Here is a 12,605-nt window from a genome sequence, read left to right as displayed (position 1 = left end):
CAGCTTCAGTTATACACAACTTTGTTACTTCCTGTGCTTGGATCCTTTAATAATCGAATTGCTCAAACTTTTGTCAATCACAAAATTTTTATTTTATCCAGGTAAGGTTTTTTGTTGCTCACATTCGTCATTTTCCTATTCCACTCCTTTTTGTCAATCGTATAATGAAGAGCCAATTAAATCAGTGCGTCAGAAAGCTAACATCCTGCCTTAGGATAAAGTAATTTAAATTAAAACACACCAAGCAAACATGGAACAGCTGTGCTATTTGCATTAAAAAAAAAAAATAAAAAATCACCAAAGTAATAAAAGAATGGATTCAATAAACAATTTATATCATTTATTTCAAATGTCTCTCATTTAGACGTATCATTCATTTTAATCCTCAAATTATCTATTTTAAATAAATTTGATTCCTCTCACTGCCTTGCTTTTATCGCTATAAATTGTATGTAGCTGATATGAAGGATCACAGACTCAAGGATACTGAGAGATTTATTTATCTTGACAACATCAATTCAAAAAATGTTTTAAGTTTCTTCATGAATAATCCTTTGTGCTGCTCAGTTTGCATCTTTATTACACATTAGAGCCCACACTTGTGGAATGACAATTTCCACAATAACAAAAGAAACAAGTACAAAGCGATCAAGATCTTTAGACATTTTATTACTAGGTATGGGCATTTTCACATGTGTTTGGTCATATACTGATATAATCACACACTGATATCAACACATACCAATTCATATATTGATGAACATAAAGCGTCAGTTTGTCCTTCACAGACTACTACATGCAATTTAGATGCCCAGATTTGGAATGAGAATGACCCTCCTTTGCCTAATCCTACTGGAGTCTATACTCCATAATCAATTCAAGTGATGCTGCTGCTGGATTTTTCATTGTGGGATTTAGATCTTTTTTGTTCTGCTTTGTTTCATTTAGATTAAAGTTCCTTTAATCCCCTCAGTTCTATCTATCTCTATTCACCTTGGTCTTTACTAAGTCAAAAAGAAAGCTTTCTAGTCCCAAATCTGATCAGGATCCAGAAAACAGACAGTGGCCTGTCCATGTTTCCTGGAGTAAGTCAATCCAAGAGGCATTCACAGAACACCTAAAACCACCTTTTCTTCTGAATGTGTTTCCTTGTATTGATAGGAATGCAAGAGAGCACTTGGCCACAGAAGGTTTAAATGACTACAAAAAGAGGTAGAATTTGGTGCATTAATACTTATGCATTTTCATTCAGTCAGTATTTAATTCAAGGGCAGTTTAACTACACAGTATAGTTCACTATCATTGAAATCTCTAGAACAACAGTACATTTTTCAAAATATTCAGAAACCTATGAGAAATTTAATGATCCCCACAAACATTTAGATTACAAAGGAATATTAGAAGCATTGTAAGCAGTGAGAAGATGAGCACCTTGAACTGCAGCGTCCTGATGCTACCACCTTTGCTCATTTCTCTTCACAGTACCTTTTTTTTTTCCTTGACTACTAGTAAATTTCATATCTAGTCAAGAAAATAAAGAAAATAGCTTGTTTTCATAATTCATATTAGTCTTTTGTATGTTAGCCTTACCCTAGCGGTGGTCAGTCATATTAATAACAGCAACTCCTCTTAGAAAAAGTAATTAAAGTAATTTTTTCATGAGATTTCTTCCTGCAGTAATCAGTACAGAAAGTAAAACAGTGTGATTTATCACACTTACCATGATAACTAAGTACAAAGAAGCCACTGGTAGTAAAGTCACTGTGGAACTTGATCAGAATCTGATTGGAAGTGCTATAGACTGATTCTAATGCAGTGTTGCCACTAAATTGTCCAATTTGAGGAGAAGTTTGGTCTGGTCCATCCCTAGGAAAAATAGATGCAAAAAGATTTTTTTTTTCCCAAACAAATAATTTATTTTCTCCAAATTTTAATATAATGTAGTAAAATTTATCTAGATTAGTCTAAAAGGCATGGGTGATCTCAAACCAGATAAAAGAGACATTAAAGACTGAAAGTCTTTTGAAATTCTGTATATGGACTGGAATATAACAGGCAGTATCTTAGAGGATTATAAAAAATTATTAGAAAGCAAGATGCTCAATTCAACCACCTTTTGGAAGTAATATTCTTATTTTTAAATAAAAATTGCAGCAAGCTCAAAATGATTGAATTTGTGATCGTATTTTATCTTCCTGACACAAATTTTGCTCACATTTACTTATCTATACTTTTCAATGTGGCTATCAGAAAATAAATAAACCTTATACTGCTCATCTCCCCCAGTGTTTTGAATTTGGTCATTTCTAGGAAAATGAAGAGAAGAACTATGGGAGAGAGTCCAGCAGAGGGCTGCAAGGATGATGAGGGGACTGGAACATCTCTTGTATGAGGAAAGGCTGAGAGAGCTGGTGCTGTTTAGTCTGGAGAAGAGAAGGCTGGGAGGGGATCACATGAACGCTTATAAATATCTAAAGGGTGGATGTCAAGAGGATGGGGCCAGACTCTTTCCAGTGAAGCCCAGCAACAGGACAAGAGGCAATGGGCACAAACTGGAACACCGGAAGTTCCATCTCAACATGAGACAAAACTTCTTTACTCTGGGGGTGACCGAACACTAGGACAGGCTGCTCAGAGAGGCTGTGGTGTCTCCTTCTCTGGAGATATTCGAAACTCACGGGGACATGATCCTGTGCAACCTCCTCTAGGTGATCCTGCTCTAGCAGGGGGGTTGGACTAGATGATCTCCAGAGGTCCCTTCCAACCCTACCAATCTGTGATTCTGTGAGTACTATTTATAAATGCAGATTTTATTGATAATGATTATTTTAAGCATGCTACTTGTAGAAATTCTCTAATGTCAGAATGCTTTAATTTAGCTTCCCCGCCCAATAAATGTTATAATGCTATCATTTATAATTTGTAGGGCATATGGACACATAATAATTACTTTAAAGTTTGTTTTTATGACTAGTTTAGTTTTCTAAATCAATTTCTTGCTGAGAGAGATGTGCTTTGCATTTTATATAAAAGGTTGTGTCTCTTTGGCTCAGGTAAACGTTCATATAAATGTTGGTACTTTTTACCAAAACTATGTATGACATGCAGTTGACTAATTTCTTAACTCCTTGTTTACGTACATTGATAGATATTATTTTTTATTATTTATTATGATTTAGACAATACATGACCTGCTGATAAGATCAATGCTACCTTATGAAAGAATGAAATACTGATTTCAATAGGAGAATTAAATGAAAGTTAGTACTAAACAATAGTGGAACTGTACATAGGACAAAATCATGATGCAAGGGTATTAAATTTTCGTGCTCGCTTCCTTCCAGATCAAAAGTGATAAACATTAACAGTTTAAATTTTCTAATTGTTATAGGCATAAGATATTTTAACTTAAAGTAATTTGAAAATAAAATGATGGATTTTTTTTGTTTTGAAATTTTTGCAGTAATACATTTGTCCAAATTCTTGCACATTGCCCCTTCCCCTTCTGTTTTATCAGTGGTATAATATGATTTGAAGAAGCATTTGAATTGTGAATAAAATGTATTTTTTTCCATTGTAAAGAGCTATCAAAATTTCTAATCAGTTCTGTAATGTTCATATATAAGTAACAACATGCATGATATATACATTAATAGCATAATAAATACTTTAATTTCACAACATTCTCCTAAAAGTGTTCTTAACCTAAATAGCATACAAAACATCTAAAAAAAATCAGCAAAGAACACATAATGAAATAAACCCGAGGTTTTACCTTTGTCATTGTATATACAATTACTTTTACTGTAAGAACTAAGTTTGTAACACAGACAGGAGTACAACTGAAAGCAAATTAAATCACTTGGTAGAAAGGAAGAGCAGAATGGAAGAAGCACTAGAAGTGGACAGTAGTGTTCTAGTTTGTGTAGAATTAAATAGAGAAAAGATGTCTGTATGCACACAGAAGTATAATTTAATTCAGGAAAGATTCTGAAAGTCAGCCTAAATTTGATATACAAAACAAGTGGTGAAGAGTTAAAGGGATTCAGAATTATCTGACTTTTATCAAGGCAATAGTCTGGGTAGATATTCTGATCAAATTTTGGTTAGATTTTAAGTAATCCAGTATGTGGGATGCAGGACAAGACAGTATGTAGCACACAAGGTGAAAAAGAACAACCTACAGAAATGATCACAGAAGTGTATAGAGAACTGTTTAATGTTTAGGAAAGTAGGAATCAAATCCTGAGTTATATGAATTTATGTCAATTCAAATTAGATTTCTGTGCAACAGAAACATAAAATGAATAATTAATATTCCAAATTGCCTCTCATTATTTTGCACTACTCAGACTACAAAACTACTCTCTCAACCTGCAGATTTTCAATCTGCAGATCCAATAATCATAGAATCCTAGAATGGTTTGGGTTGGAAGGGACCTTCAAGACCATCTAGTTCCACCCCCCTGCCATGGGCAGGGACACCCTCCACTAGACCAGGTTGCCCAAAGCCCCATCCAGCCTGGCCTTGAACACTTCCAGGGAGCCAGGGGCAGCCACAGCTTCTCTGGGCAACCTGTGCCAGGGTATCACCACCCTCATAGAGAAAATCAGTGGATTACAGTTTTAGGCAAGCTTCCAAAAAGTCATAGCCAGTGTGAAATGTCTAGGAGCCTCACTGGTAACTGTTTCAAGATTACTATAGGAGCTGTTACACTTGGTTACGGCCTCCCGCCTTTACCAACCTTGCAACTAAGAAAAATGGGGGCTTCATTATCTGAAAAGATTCATGATAGACATGGACTCAGGTATATAAAGAATATAATTTGTTTACAGCTATAGTCAGCTCAATTCTTTTTGTCATAGCCAAATACAAATACAATCTCTACTTTTATGTACTTTTAACCATTTAAAAGAAGCCAATTTGGAAGAAATTAAGAAAGTGCTGTTGTAGTTTCTAGTACTAACACTCTAAAACATTGTAATACACACAGCTGCAACTGCTTATTATCACTCTTAAGCACTGCTTCTCTTGGTTATTGATAAGCTGTCATATCCTAATTATGAACACTTCATCAAGAAACTGAGGCATACTATTATTTTTTTTTAATTCTTAAAACAAAACCCGTGATATTTCATGTCCAGTGATATCTAGAGAGAATGGTACATTGGAAAACATGGACTAGTGCAAATCACTCATTTGCCCTGGACAAAACACCAGTGGCAAGGGAGAAATCACAAATATACTCTTTTTAATTCATATTGTTGCATAGTGTCACATGAAGATTAAATAAATGCGAAAAGTGTTTTCTTACCAGACAGTTATGAAATCATATATTGGCTCTGTTTGGAGAACTGTGAAATTGATGTAGATTCCATTCCCAGGTGGTACTCTTACAAGCCAGAAGCAGTCTTGAAAGTTTGGATACTCATCAGGGTATCCTGGAGAGTATATGGTGCCATTCATTGCAGTTATATTTCCTCCACAAAGGGCTATTAAAAAGACATTTGTTTTTAAAAAATATTAGATGCTTCTCGCATTCTTCTTAGACCATGTAAAAGCCGTACTTTTTAACACATTTGGTACACTATAACTAGATTATGGTACACATTGCTGTGTATGGAAAACAAATTTTACTGAGCTTTTTCCAAAGAGAAGTTTATTTTGACATTATTGGTCAAATCTAAAAGAAAAAAAAAAGTAATTCTGATGTCATAAATACTCTCAGAACTGAAACTAAAGTAATATTTAGACATTGGGTTAAATTATTCCCTGCACAACTGAAAACCATTTTGTTACGGCTTTGTGTAAATGCCAGCTACAAATTAACAGCGAAAGACACTAATTGCTTTCATTTGTTGTCACAAGAAGGTAGCCAACCAAAATTGTCAGGTGAGAGAAGAGATATGCTAAGTTGATGGAGGATGGGTGGGGGAAAATTAGAAGGGAGTTTAAAAATGAAAATATTGTGCGCAACAGTATGAATAACAATTTTGCATTTCCTGAGATAAATTCTGGTAGACAAAGTGAGAGTCCTTTCCGTAATTCTTGTTGAAGTCTGCTAATTTTAGATATCATACAGTGCAAGACTGACCATACAGCTTTTGGACTTTCATAACTATGCATTTCAGGAAAACTATTAGTCCAAACTATATGATTTTCTCCATAGAGGTTTCAGATGCATGTTGAATATAACACCACCCTGTTATTACAGAAGAGAAATTATGTTATAGAAGTCTAGTACTGGAAAAGTGAGCAAAGCCTAGAACAGTATAATGTGCTTTATTTCGCGTACATTCCTCCCCACTCCATCCTAAATGGGCATGGAATGGCAACCCAGGTTCCCTAAAATATGCCTAAGAACCTCTAACCAGAGAAATATAGGTTGGACATATAGGAATTATGCATTGTTTATATTTAGGCAAAGCATGTGTTATGGTTTACATATACACTTTGGTGCTGAACTGTAGGGTAAGGAGACTTTTGTAGTCACACCTCATCCATTCAGACTCAACAGCTGGTTGCTTTTCTTCAGCTTTTAGCTTCAAAGTCTCAAAGGTTTTTGAGCAGTGCAGACAGAATCGATTTTGCAGCAGGATGTTAGGGGAGTGAAGACATGGGCTGGTGACTGTCAAGTGCTGAGATTTCTTGGAAAAGGAGAGATTCCACAAGGATGAAAGTGAGGGAGATGGGTTAAGAAGGGTCAGAGAGTGTTAGATGTTTGTGGGAAAATAACAGAAGATTGGTGAGGAGGATTGTAGACCTGCTCATGTGACTTGCAGCTGGAGTGTCAAAAAACACCTATACCATACTGATCGTTGTTTAGCCTCGGTGTTCGACAAGTAGAACATCTGTGTTTAGATAACATAGGCCTGTGATAGACTTAAAGGCACCCTATTGAACATGCTTGAGATTCCTGCCCTGCTGTGGGAAGGATCAAAGCACAGTGGTAAGCTACGCCTGCATGAATCCCTGATATATGGGCGAAAACAGCAGGTTCGGTGATCCTCTAGCATGAAACGAGCTGCGCAGTGCCTGCACCCCTGCTTGTGTGCCTCTGCCCGGTGCCACTTCAGGGATCCCCCAGCTGGTGAGGTAACAAAAATAAATTTACTCTTTGCATTTTATCTGTGTTTTTGTGGTTGTTGCTGTGTCCTGCCTGTGCCAGCTCACACGATGGTGCTGAGCACAGGTTAGAGGGATTTTAGGTGCATGAGGATGCAAGGAGAAGAGAACAAAGCTGTTTAAACAGAAATCGTGCTTAGTGATATTTGATTCAGATTGTCTGCTTCAAGAAGTCTGAGGCATTAAACAAGCCTTAGTGTACACTGCCTTACAATAAAGGTACTAAAGCAAATACAGATTTAAAACATACTGTACATTTCTGGCATTAGGCATATACAAAAAAGCCCACTTCATTTTAATGCTTGTGAACACGAGGCCTTTATCTCAAATCAAGACAACTAGAAGATACCTAATTATCTTTGTCTTTCAACAATAAAGAAAAAAACAAAACTCAAAACCATCAATAGCATAAAAAATGTTAAAAACTCTTTACTAAAAGTAGCACAGTAAATATTTGCACAAACCCCCATGTAATTTAAGAAATTTCTCTCTGAGCTGAGTAATATTGGCAATCTTTAATCATGCAGCACAGCACACACGTTAGATCTCCATTATCAATTAGGTTGATTTTTTTATCTACATCTTTTCATATTATATTAAGTAGAAACAAAGAACTTCCAGCCACTGTTCAGGAACTTCATCAAAAGTGATACTCTGAGCAGCAACATACTTTGGGCAGATTAAATTTGCTAATTAAATTCTTGGTTCCAGTAAGGCAATTCAAAGAAACGGAATCACTCCAGTAAGTAAATTATTTGTCTTAATTCTGAGACACAGAAAATACAGCTAGAACTAATAGGGAAAAGCTAAGCTGTTTAGCAGTTCAGACATGAACCATTACTATTCCCTCAGGATCCAGAAAATGGGGGTTGAAACTTAACTGTGATTAATTAACTTCTTCCCCTTTCAAAAGACAGACAATGTAGGTGTGAACTCTCATTTATATGATAAAGGTTTTCCTTCTGAATTCACTATCAGATAGATCTTAATTTAGCTACCACATCCCCCAGAAATGCCTGTGTCTCACTGACTCCAGAAGGAATTTTGAGTAATGTGGCTTCTAATCTAAGTACCTAAATTTAGGTAGATGATTCAGAATACAATGCAAAAATCCAGAAAAGAAGATGGCTTATTACTTTTTTTCCTTTTTTTTTTTTTTTTTTCCAGACATTCCTCTTCAACTTGCTCGGTATTGAGGATTCCATTCTTAATGCTGAACTTTTACCATTCAATATAGAGGGAAGTTAGGCCTTTAACTCAGGTCCTGTATACCCGTCCTGTGGATGGCCTTTATGGCATATGAAAGTGGGCACTCAACACCTTGTACAGATCTTGTTTTTGTGGAAGTCTATGTTTAGGCATATAGAGAACTTTACAGTCAATAACTTAATTGCTAAATGTGTTTGGATCTTGTGGTCCTCGGAGTGTAGGATTTTGGGATGACAGTTTTGAATACGAAGTATCTTCACAGTGTCTATGTTCTTCCAGGAAACTAAGATTGCTGTCTGAATGTTGCCACAGTTTGGCAAACCTGGAGGTTCCAGAAGAAAGTAATTATTTCATATGGAAGAAAATTCAGACCTTAGTTCCAGACATAGATTTTATGGTGCACAGATAGTTCTCAAAGAGATTTCTGTGTTACCAAAACATCTGTCCTTGTCTGTTTCAGAGTCTGATGACACTGGACCACTGACCTTCTTTGGCCTGCTGCTTAGGTACAGGTTCCTTTCAGCATGGATAACCACCACTACAGAATCACCATATACATTCATTCTGTCTCCTTAAAATTTCAGCTATGTGCAAGCCACAGTTCCTTGAATTTGCTTACCTGCTGCAAGCATATCAGTGTAAAAAATGTGAAAGGTTAAAAAATAGAATTTAAAAAAAATTCCCATTCACAAAACATGTACATAGCATTGACTGGAGGACAACTGCACTTTATGCCACCTTTGACATTTCTTTCTAACTGATAAGGCAGAACATAAGTGGCCAGAGTTGCAAAATTCAATTTTTGAATCCTTTTCTCTTGACTCAGTGCAGAACTTTTGCTCTGTAGCACCGCCTAGATTAAAAAGCAGCACAGGTTTCCACACTCTAGACCTTAAGCTCAACCTTCCAAAAATAACTTACTGTCTCAGATAAGTTTTCAGAAATTTCATATTTCCATGAAACATTTCAGCTTCTCTGCAAAAATTTTCACGTGCAAAATTGAATACTTCCTCTGCAAAGACCATAATACAAAAACACAGGTCTCTCTAAATTGAAAAGCTGAAATGGTTTCAGTTAACAGTCTTGGGAAGACTTACAAATAATGAAGTGTTTAAAGGTCACCCAGAACATACCTTCACATCTGGGGAGAGGATGATTCCAGTTACGGCTGATGCCATGAAGACAAGTCAGAGCTGAATTTCCAATTAATGTGTAGCCAGGAAAACACTCAAATGAAATAGTTTGTCCCACAGTAAAGTCATTTCCAATAACAAAACCATTACGAAATGGTCGAGGGTCAGGACAGCTTTGTAGCTGATATGCTGAAATAAATAATAATAATGGGGGAAAATAAGTAAAATACAAATTTTTATTACTTAAAAACTAAAAGCTTTTCATTAGAATAAAATTTAAAAAAAACCCATGGATATACCATATGTTTTAAGTTCCATCACAGTTACAATCAAAATCATTGATCCTACACCAGGAGAATCACAGGGAAACATTCCCACAGCATTTCTGGAAAAATAGATAAAAATTATATGTGTGTGCATAAACAAAGAAAAACCCAAATACCCAATATCCTATCCCACAGGTTTTTAGAACAGTCTGTGAAGGCAAAAATGAGACTAACCTCTTAATTTTATCTTTTAATTTTAGTAAGTACAGGAGTACTGCATTAGAGAAGAACAGAGTAGAAATGAATTTAGACTTTGTGTTTTCTTTACTTAGATCTTCAAAAAGGTAGGCCACTGACTGGCTTTTTAAGATTATAAATTGCTTCCAAGTGCACCCTTAAGTACATCCTAATCAAAATGGATCCAAGAAGCTGACAATGAAAATTTAAAAATCTGTAGAAGATTATCTAAACTGGAAGCATGGGAAAAAACTAACAGGTACAGAAGACAGATGTGATGCCATGACAAGGAGGAGGTTAACAGCCAATGCACCTGTAAAAAAAGTGCAGGAGAATAACAAACAGCAGAATTACAGTAAATAGGAAAAGCAAATCAGGTAGCCTATACTGCATGTGGGGTGATGTGTACATTATTAATAGAACAATGGCCAAACTAAGAAGCCATTTCACATCAATATAGGAGCCTAAAACACAGGAGGTGGGATCTAGAACGCTTGAACGAACTAAGAGCCCTGAAGTGAAAGGCATGGCATAGAGCAGCAGGATGCTGTGTTGCCAGGCAACCACCTTCCCAAGACTGAGAGGGCAGAGACTTCCAGGTGGGAGAGCAGCACTGTTGTTTAGAAATTATATTAAATGCTATCGAAAAAAATATTACCAGAAAAAAAAGAAGCACTGTAGAATACTCAGAGGTGGAAATTAAAACTCCAGAAATACAAGTGTAATACTGAGCTGCTTCTACCAATGTCTAAACAGGAAAATGGTAGTGAACAGGAAATGTTATGTAAAATTAGTGAAGCTGCAAAAATATGACAGGTAGTAGTAAAGGAGTGCCTCGAATATCCACCTCACCAGGATGACTTGAAGAAACGAAATTTTGAATGCAGAAAATAATTGTTCCCTAGAACAAGCTGTTTGAGAGCCCACAAGAAACGATGTTATTTTAGGTTTGAACCAGCTTGGTACTCAAGCCTTAGTTTGAGAAGTATTCATGGGAGACCTGCTCCATAATAGCAGTCATAATGTGGTTTGATTGTACTGGGAGGGAGTAAGTTAAATAAACCCAGCACAGGGATATTCAATTTTCTGGAAAGGAAATTATACAAAACAGATAATTTAGATTGGAATCTGCTAATTGACACTACATCAAAGACCAGGTAAAACATGTTCTACAATTCAGAATAAAAAAACACTGAAGTGGTTCAGAAAGATGCCTGTGTGACTCAGTAGGAAAGTTGAAGAAGGTACAACAGGGAAAAAGTTGGCATTTAAATAATGAAAGTCTGCCTTTCCAAAAAGTCATAAAACACAGCAGGTCAAATTTAAATAGAAAATAAAGAGAGCAAAAATAATTTGAAATTTGTCTTGCAGAAGATGTCTCAGCTGATCATAAAAAAATTATTTGACAACATCAGAAGCAAGAAGTCAGCTAGGGAACTGGTGGGAAGATTCATGACAAATAAGAAAAAAAGGGACTTTTATGGATTAGGATGCCATAGAGAGAAAAACTCAATACATTCTTTGTATCCATCTTTACTGCTGAAGATGGTGTAGAGTTTTCCAAACAAAATATGATGCTTGTATTACGCAGGTCTAAGGCACTAGATCAATTTGATGTAAATACAAAAGTACTGCACTAAATAGGTAAGACAAAGGACCAGGAGCAGATGGCTTTCACCCAGAAGAAACTTCTGAACCAAGATATTTATCATATCAGTTCAAGATCTGATCTAGAGTGGTAATTTCCCAATGTAAATCACATCTATCTTTAGAGGGGATCCTTGAAATTACAGATTGGTGAGTCTGACTTCTATACCTGGTAATATGATACAACCTGTGATAAAGAATAACGTGGTTTCTTGGGAAAGAGATTGAGGGCAATATGACTGAAGTTCACAAACATCATGTAGACAGTGGAAAGGCTGACTGTGAAAATGCCATCAAATCCCACAGTAATAGAATTAAGAGTCTGACAACAACTGTGGATGCTGGGATAGTACAAAAGAAACTAGTAAGGCTTCTGTGCTGCTAAGTAGCATTTCTTTTTACCATTTGGAAATACGATATTGAGCTAGCTGAAGCTTTTTTCTGATTCAATAGGGGTTTTCTGGGTTTACATTCTTATGTTTGAGGAAGAGAAGAAATAAACCTGTTTACAATTCTACTTGGTTTTCTCAGATGAATTAAAAGGCTCTATAATGAACTATGAATATCATAGATTTTATAGCAAATAAGTAAGATTTGAAAAGAAAACTCTCTCGCACATCTTGGTGATCTTTTCCAAGAAGATTTGAAACACTGACTTCTTATTACAGAACTGAGAAGAAATTCTCTATGCAAAATCTGCAAAATCAGAAGATCACAGATTGCTTATGTTTGAAAGAAACAGTTATCTCTTACATGGTTACAAAAGACAGAAACTTTTTTTTTTTAATTCTTGGACAAACAACAGTGTCTCCAAAATTATTACTGTTACTATTAATAGCAGTAAGAGAATGCTTTCTTAAGTCTTTTACTGCCCTCCTAGCAGTAGATTTTAAAGTTCTCTTACTCCTACAAATTGTATCATATTCCAAATAAGAAGTGAATAAAATCTTACTGGGCAATTTAAGTCATAAACTGACTTTTTCTTTA

The 12,605-nt window shown here is 35.8% G+C and overlaps 1 protein-coding gene across 1 annotated transcript in view; it reads right to left on the bottom strand.

The window, feature by feature from the left end:
• Positions 1-12,605, bottom strand: part of CSMD3 (CUB and Sushi multiple domains 3) — a 721,079-nt gene that overhangs the window by 102,186 nt on the left and 606,288 nt on the right. The window contains exons 43-45 of the mRNA XM_054816701.1: positions 9,469-9,657; positions 5,316-5,493; positions 1,721-1,866 (exon numbers count right to left, since the gene is read on the bottom strand). Coding sequence (XP_054672676.1) covers positions 1,721-1,866; positions 5,316-5,493; positions 9,469-9,657 — 513 coding nt within the window. The remainder of the gene's footprint in view (positions 1-1,720; positions 1,867-5,315; positions 5,494-9,468; positions 9,658-12,605) is intronic.

Source organism: Grus americana, chromosome 2, assembly GCF_028858705.1.
Source record: "Grus americana isolate bGruAme1 chromosome 2, bGruAme1.mat, whole genome shotgun sequence".
Classification (NCBI taxonomy): domain Eukaryota; kingdom Metazoa; phylum Chordata; class Aves; order Gruiformes; family Gruidae; genus Grus; species Grus americana.
The sequence above is the reverse complement of the archived record's forward strand: the minus strand, read 5'-3'. Positions and strand labels throughout refer to the sequence as shown.